Source organism: Micropterus dolomieu, linkage group LG16, assembly GCF_021292245.1.
Source record: "Micropterus dolomieu isolate WLL.071019.BEF.003 ecotype Adirondacks linkage group LG16, ASM2129224v1, whole genome shotgun sequence".
Lineage (NCBI taxonomy): Eukaryota > Metazoa > Chordata > Actinopteri > Centrarchiformes > Centrarchidae > Micropterus > Micropterus dolomieu.
Genome location: NC_060165.1, coordinates 13,239,306 through 13,246,790, shown reverse-complemented (window position 1 = coordinate 13,246,790; position 7,485 = coordinate 13,239,306). Strand labels below are relative to the sequence as shown.

The 7,485-nt window shown below is 41.0% G+C and overlaps 1 protein-coding gene across 4 annotated transcripts in view; it reads right to left on the bottom strand.

Moving 5' to 3' along the window:
* Positions 1-7,485, bottom strand: part of LOC123985148 (protein PHTF2-like) — a 76,705-nt gene that overhangs the window by 3,418 nt on the left and 65,802 nt on the right. For all 4 annotated transcript variants that reach the window (XM_046072551.1, XM_046072552.1, XM_046072549.1 and 1 more), the window contains 12 exons: positions 6,135-6,363; positions 5,903-6,049; positions 5,619-5,775; positions 5,375-5,445; positions 4,883-5,011; positions 4,700-4,785; positions 3,061-3,253; positions 2,841-2,972; positions 2,553-2,639; positions 1,499-1,654; positions 1,305-1,400; positions 1,036-1,161 (listed from right to left, as the gene is read on the bottom strand). In XM_046072551.1, the coding sequence (XP_045928507.1) occupies positions 1,036-1,161; positions 1,305-1,400; positions 1,499-1,654; positions 2,553-2,639; positions 2,841-2,972; positions 3,061-3,253; positions 4,700-4,785; positions 4,883-5,011; positions 5,375-5,445; positions 5,619-5,775; positions 5,903-6,049; positions 6,135-6,363 (1,609 nt within the window). The remainder of the gene's footprint in view (positions 1-1,035; positions 1,162-1,304; positions 1,401-1,498; positions 1,655-2,552; positions 2,640-2,840; positions 2,973-3,060; positions 3,254-4,699; positions 4,786-4,882; positions 5,012-5,374; positions 5,446-5,618; positions 5,776-5,902; positions 6,050-6,134; positions 6,364-7,485) is intronic.

Sequence of the window (7,485 nt, the reverse complement as noted above, 5' to 3'; positions counted from 1 at the left end):
ATACACATTTTCTGCCTGATTTATGGACGTTTAAACACACAGTGTAAAAGATGGTTCTGCAGTAATAATGATGTGTCTAGTTGTGTAAAAATATAGTCCATTACAAGTAAAAGAAGCCCTGCTGCACGATTCTACTTGCAAAACATACTGTTGGTGGTCAAGCCGAAGCACATTAACTGTTATGTACAGAGTATAGTAATGCGTCATTATGAGCCGTAAAATAAAGAAACTTTTAACTATAGTTGTCAAATGTAGTGCAATTAAAAAGTAAACTATAACCAAGAAACAATAGTTTGAACGGTCAGTTTTGATGCTCTGCTACTTAAATTAAGGGTAGTACTTGAGTAAATGTTTTCACTACTGCTGTCCAGGCTTTTTTCAAAAACACCAGAAAGTGGTGCAGCAAAGTTCATCCGTGCGTCTGCGTGAAATGTGTGATGCTAGAAACTTGGGGATACTTGCATGGCTAGCCGGCTGCAATATGCTAGCGATAATCAAATCACATTTTAGCTGGCAATCTAGCTGTCTCAGCCAGCGACATGACAGAAAGTTCAGTTTATTCAAGAGATGTATTTGTACCATTGACTTCTGTCTCGTAACCATTCATCTTTTGTGCATCAATTTAATCAGACGGTAAAACACAGCTAAAAAACTCAAATCAAGAATTCTCATTTAAACTTTCTGGCTCTATGTTCGTTCAAAAAGGTGAGGACTGTGACGACTTTTGGTCAACAGAGCGACTTTTGAGAGATCACCAATGTTGAACTTCATGCAAAACAGTTACGCAGATTTATTTTGCCGCAACATTTAGCCGTTTTAAACCAGAATTTATAACAACAAAATGTCAGGAAATAAAATCAGTTAGTTGATGTATTAACAGCTTCACGGGAGATGCAGACTGGTCTTCAGTCAGTTACTACATTCACAGTCTGAGGACAAGCACAGGGATTTTTGCTGCGCCACTTTCTCACTGACTTGACGCAGAGCAGCAAAACAAAACCCATAAACCTCTCTGTCTCGCACACCCGCACTTACCTTCAGGTTAAAGCCTAATAGGTCAGATATGACTCCCGACACGGCGGACAGGATGACCACCTGGGTGATGTTGTAGAGCAGAGGGTTCATAGTCAAACCATACAACCTGAAAGGAGTGTCCAACTCCTGGAGAGAGAGGAACGAACAGTTCTGTCAGTATTAGAACAAACAGGCTGCTCTGCTTTAAATGGTAGCATGTAAAAAAAACAACAAAAAAAACTGATAACTAAAGGTTTTTTAAAGGAGTTGTGAAGATAGACGGACAGTACCTTGAGTAGTTTGGTAGCCAGTTTCAAGACATTGTTGACCAATGTCAGCTCCTCTTTCTTGTTTGGCTTCTTCTCCATCTTCAGATACAGGTTGATCTGTGAAACGCATTATGGAGCAATGTCTGTGTTAATGACCTGTCTGGTGTGTGTGTGTGTGTGTGTGTGTGTGTGTGTGTGTGTGTACATGTGTGTACCTGTTCAGTGAGCAGTATGGAGGTGTTGCTGTACTTCTTGCTGGTCTCAGAGCCCAGGGTGACGAACCTGAGCAGGAACAGAGACAGACTGGAACACCAGATCACCAGCTCCCAGTTATAGTGACACTCCAGGAACGTTTCATGGACGTGGAGCAGCTGGAGGAAGAGAGGAAAGTTATTATGTCATTCAGTCTCAGTTAAAATATTCAGCACCCAGTCCGTAACGTATAGTTTACTTTAGTGTATGTTCCTTTATTAAGCCACTATGTGTAGAATTTGAAGGTCGCTGACTTTGGCGCCCATGATGACAAAGACACTGCGACAGACTCAACTAGTTTTCACTGAGATTGCAGAAAGATGACAGGGTTGCTTACATTTAAAAATCCATTCAAAACTTTGAGGGAAAGTAAAAATCTAGACTTTAGCTGTCAAGGTAGCCCTTAAAAATGTAACTACACATAAGGGCTACAGAGATGCCACAGGGACCACAAGAACTTTGATTGGTCAGCTTGAGTTTTTGCCTGCAGGTTACCAATGCTAGTGGAGATTCTTTATAGTGAAGAGCCCACTAAACAAACTGGAGTCAAACTGAACCTTTACCAGCATTTCTGAAGCAGCTACTCTGTAACTCGATACATAACTATAAATCCAGCTAATTGTACATGTTAAAATAACGTACAGCCGCACTAATGCTCTTATTTTTTTGGCCAGCATGCATCTTATGAAGATTTAACAGATGCAGCGTGATTACTCTGTTTCTCAGATAGAAGAACCTCTGTTCTATTTCATTCTTCCTGACCACCAGAGGCAGAATAAATCCATGTATTTCACATGCACATTATGGAAATCCAGGCATTGCATAGTGTCTCTAGCATCAGTCCACTCCCACCCTGACCACCTTCAGTGTTTTTAATAAAGCTAAACTCATAATATAGTTGCTCTCATTTGCATGTTCTCATGTTTGTTGTTGCACCGTGATATGATCTTGGCTCATGAATGTTATGTTAACCTGGTAGTAAGCTAACCTGTTTAATGTGGATAATTTCAACATTACCTGGGCACAGCAGATGAAGACGACAGACAGAGTGAGCAGAAAGGCAGATGACACGATCACATCCACTGAACGCTGAGGACCCCGTCTCTGCAAATGCAACAGAGTTTCGTTCATTACAGCTGTGAATGTTCCTAACTCCCAAATGAACAGATACATTCGTAAAAGGATGCTAATTCTTCCCAGTTATTTACAATTGTTCACAAAATGAACAGTCTATAGAGAAAGTAAACTTCCATCACTGATAAGTACAGCTACTGTGCATTTCTAAAAGGGTCATCAGTGAGGTACCTTGAGGTAGGAGCGTAGCGACAGCCACATCTTGATGTTCTGAACTTTCTTCAGTCTAAAATGGGGGACTTCAGACTTCCTGGCTCTGCGGGCTGAAGTCAGGTGACCAAACAGCTTGGCAAACAGTAGCCTCTGAAATACACACGTGAGACCATTAATAGATAAATCTGCCCATGAGGTAAATACTGCAACTTCACCATTAATAATTTCATTGTCTTACCTGTTTGTAGGTCCTCTCTGCTACGCTGAGCAGGAAGAAGAAGAGCCATATAAGGCAAACGCGGACCAGGAAGCTGAGTGTCACCATGGTGATCACCAAGGCATCTGATCCAGATCCGCCTCCCAGCGCCACCGACAGCAGCTCATTGGCTGAGAGCATGGTCAGCTGATCCAAGTCACGGTACTGAGCCAGTCTGCAGGAAGTACAAACAGCCAACGTTCAGATTTTTGTACTTCTGAAACTGTTAGTGAGCATTACACTCTGTAATATGTAGTATCTTATTAAGAGAAAAAAAAAAAACTCCGTTTGTTATTGCAGTATCTTTAAATATTTTCAGTTTTTCCAATTTCCAGTCCAGTTGTTTTTAGCGATTAAAAGAAGGTAGGGATCAACAGATATGTTTCCCCCCCGGGCCGATCTCGATTATTAGTAACCAATTAGACCGATGGCCGATACGTGGAACTGAACTAATCTTTATAATTAGTAAATTAAATGAATTAGAGATCCATCCCAGAGATAGACTAGTTAACTATGAGTGATAAATTATAAACTCTGCCATTTATATCGTATGTATTTTATATTGTTAGGATTTTATTGATACATTTATTACTATTTTTTGGTTGTGTTCTTTATCTAAACTTATTGTTTTTTCATTATTAAATAATTGCCTTTTAAAAATGTTATTTAAAAAATAAATTCAGAACAGTAATCAAATTTAATATTATAACTGTTTTCAGAGCAGCAACAAAAGTTAAGTTTACAGCAGCAATGTCACTACACAAGATCACTATCTCGCTGGAAACAAATGGAACATGTTAAATAAACTAAATTCCTGACATAAAAATACAGAGTAAGGGGTTGTGTCCACCAAAGCGTTTTTTTACCAGTTGAATATGCCTAGCTGGGAGTACTAGGGTGCGTTTTGGAGGCGCAGCGTTTTTTCGGATGAGACGTTTTGGTTGCTATGATACAAAATATCCATGGAGGTGATGTGCTGCAAGTAGGCTACTTAGTTTTACTAAATATAAAAATTAGGGCTGGGCACGTTATCAAGTTTTTAAGCAAGTAAAGTCTGTGCGAGTGAACACATGGACATATAAGACGACCGCTACACATTGTCCATCCCGATGTTTGAATGTAGACAACATTGTCCCTACCCTACTGAACATAGTATTTCTGCTGCTCCCTGATTAAGATACCTGCTAATACCTGTTCAGAAAAATATATAAGAAAACTGGACTCTGGTAACTTGTTTTAACAAGCTATATAAAAGGTAATGCCCTGGCAGTGGCAAATAGCTTTGGTTTAATATTTGATTTACATTAATGTTTAGGTAATATTATTGCTACTGTGTAAAGGGAATACTGCTGGTAAAAAGCACGTTATTGCACTTTTGTGTACATAGCAGTACATTTAAATTACAAGTGCGCAATACACTACTTTAGAATTCATTGTTCAATTTTGCGTGTAACAAAACGATTAATCGCAAAAAAATCATGTGATTAATTGCGATAAAAATGTTTTATTGTTGCCCAGCACTAATAAAAATGTCACCAAAGTAGGGTAGGCCTACTTGCTCTGGCCCTTGCTCTGCATGAAGAGAAGGCTGAGCTTGTACAGCTTGAGAGGAGTTAAGTACCTGTATGCAAAAGGTGTGAGGCCGAGTGTCACTGAAACCAGGTTCCCAAACACCTGGTAACCAATACCAGGAGTGTAGAGATTCACCTGTGCAGGGAGGCAGACGAACAGAAAGTAGTGTGGTTACATTTGTTTTTTAACCCTCCTCTGACACTAGGTATGTTATATGTATGTAGAAACTCACTTTGTTCATGATCATGCCACTGATCTCCAGGACAGACATGTCAGCCTTCTTACACTCGTTTCCCTCCCACACTATGGCGCTCACTCTCTCCAGGCCGGGGTTGGAGCTGTGCAGCCAGGGAACGTGACCCTGAGGGCGGAGAAAGTTATATACCACAACATCTACATTAGTATTGACCACATATTTACTGCAACCTCTCTACCCTGTAGTACTATGCAAATGAGACGGGGGGGTGAAATGCTTTTGTGGTTTGCAGGTCAGAAGACATCCTGGTTGAAAACACTGGTCGTTTCCACAGCATTTAATGACTCTTTTAGTGTTAAGCAGGTCATTTGTTTAAATATAATTATTTAAATGCTGTTGAAATAACAGCTACATGTAACTTGACGTCTGACAAAAACTCTTCTGTTTTAAATATTTAAAACTGCAAATCATCAAAACTTTACTTTAACCCAAGAGAGCGACATGTCTTATCTAGGAGGGTTCACATACCTGATGGAAAGGGTCGTCTCTATATTCCTTTTTAGCAGGGGGACAGACGGGTGTCCCTCCTCCTTCTCCCTCTGTAAAGAAAAAGGCATCACAGTATTAGTTTCAATACAAAATTTAAGTTTATCACTGAACAGGGGACGCAGGTTAAAATGACTTTAGCAGGTACATCAGAACAACAAAAAGCATTTTATAAACTACATTTTTATTTTTGCTGTAAACGTTTTTGCTAATGTCTTCTTCTGACCCGTCTCTGAGGTGCACGATGATCTGCACTCGGCACAGTGCAGGAAGTCCTCCCACATCAGGTCCTCTGTCTCGGACTCGTGTCGAGTGCTCTCAGAGTCCTGAGTCCTCAGACTAGAACATCGGGAGCTGCAGCTGGTGCCGGACTTGGGGACGTCCTGACAGGCAGAAGGGAGGTTTGTTACTTTGTGAAGAGTCTGAAATGACACCTACGTCCTGTTCTCTCTGACAGACTGGATAAAACTGCTTTGAAAGGTTAACATGTTGCCTTCAGCGTGTGTTTACCTCCACAGCATAGTGTTTCTTGTAGTGGTGCGTATTCTTGCGGTTTCGGAGCGCACAGTCACTGTTAATCCTTTCAACTCCCCTGCGCAGGGTGCTGTAAGATGCTTCAGGGTCCTCCTCACTGGACGCCTCATCTGATGCTGGCTCCTAAAACATAGAAAACATCTATCAACTATTTTGAAACATCAGTTAATACTCAAACAGGACTTCTGTTTGTGATTTGATGGATCACCTTATTGCCGCTTGCCAGTATCAGTCCCGTGCTGCGGGGTGCCTGAGTGTGCGTGGGCTGGACGAGAGGGTTCCAGCACACCTCGTCGGCCCTGTTTAGTGAATTACATCGCTGCTCGTGGAGCTGAAGGCCCTCCTCGCTGCTGCGATTGGTCACGCGGCCATCCAGCGACACGTAGCCGTTGTCTGTCTCTGTCGACTTGTCGATGGACAGCTTGGACTTCTTAGATCTGAAGCAGGACGCAAAGGAAGGAAGATGGGTAGAAGAAAAGGCGAGTAGGGTAGAGCAGGAGAGATCGATAAAGATGGACACGTATAGACAGACAGATAGAGACAAGAGATATTTAGATAAAAACACAGCAAGGCAGTGAATTTACCAGTAATGAAGTTCAGTCTCAGAAGCAGACATGCAGTAAGATAAGACAGGTTGCATTCAATACAACACTGGGGAACGTTCAGACTAAATGAATGCCAATACTGGAGAGAAAGTGTTGCATAAAATGTGAGCTGCTGCTGTACTAACAAAGTTACTAAATTAATGCATTAGGGCTAAAGTCACTGAGCATCAAGTATGCTAACTATATTATCCTAAACCTAGCGTGTTTGGAAATTTAAGTTGGTCTGATTTTCTCACGAAATGTAATTTCTTCCTCAGATGGGAATTAAATAAGTTAAAGTTAAAACGGTAAACATGTGAGTAAATCAGAGGATTAATGAATGGACCATTGAGAGAAGTGACCTGACAGAGATGGATGTGTCTTGCACTGAGTGCTGAAGAGTGTGGCACTAGACGAAGTAAACAAATCAGGAGTTCTTCAGTGCTCAGAAACGTTCCACACTGTTGCTGTCTGCTGAAAGCTGGTCAAAGTAGAGGCTTGGGGAGAAACAGTGGCCTGTGACCGTCGAAATTCAATTCATAGGCATTTAATTGGGTTAAAGTTTAGCCTGAGAATCTTTAGGATAATTAATTTACTTGTATTTTTTTCCCTAGCCAAGAACCACACCCCATGCTTCTTTTGAACACAGCTTGGGCAGCAAGCCATATCAGCTGCAAAATCCTTCCTTGCCTCACTGAAAAGTGTGGCACCAAAGATTACATTGGTACATTTCGGTAGCTCGGGAACCAACTGATCTAAATGTTGACATCAGAGGTTAATAAATTAACTAGCAGGTCAGAAGAATGGTTTTCCAGTCACAGATGTCTTTTTTTATTCAGTTCATTTGAGAAATTGGTTTCTCCATTTCTGGGGAAGATAAAACTTAACATGATAGCAGATGAAGTGATGTTGCAGCTGAAGAAGCCTTTTTAGGTCTGAGTCGAGGCTGGGATTCAGTTTTTGATGTATGTTTAT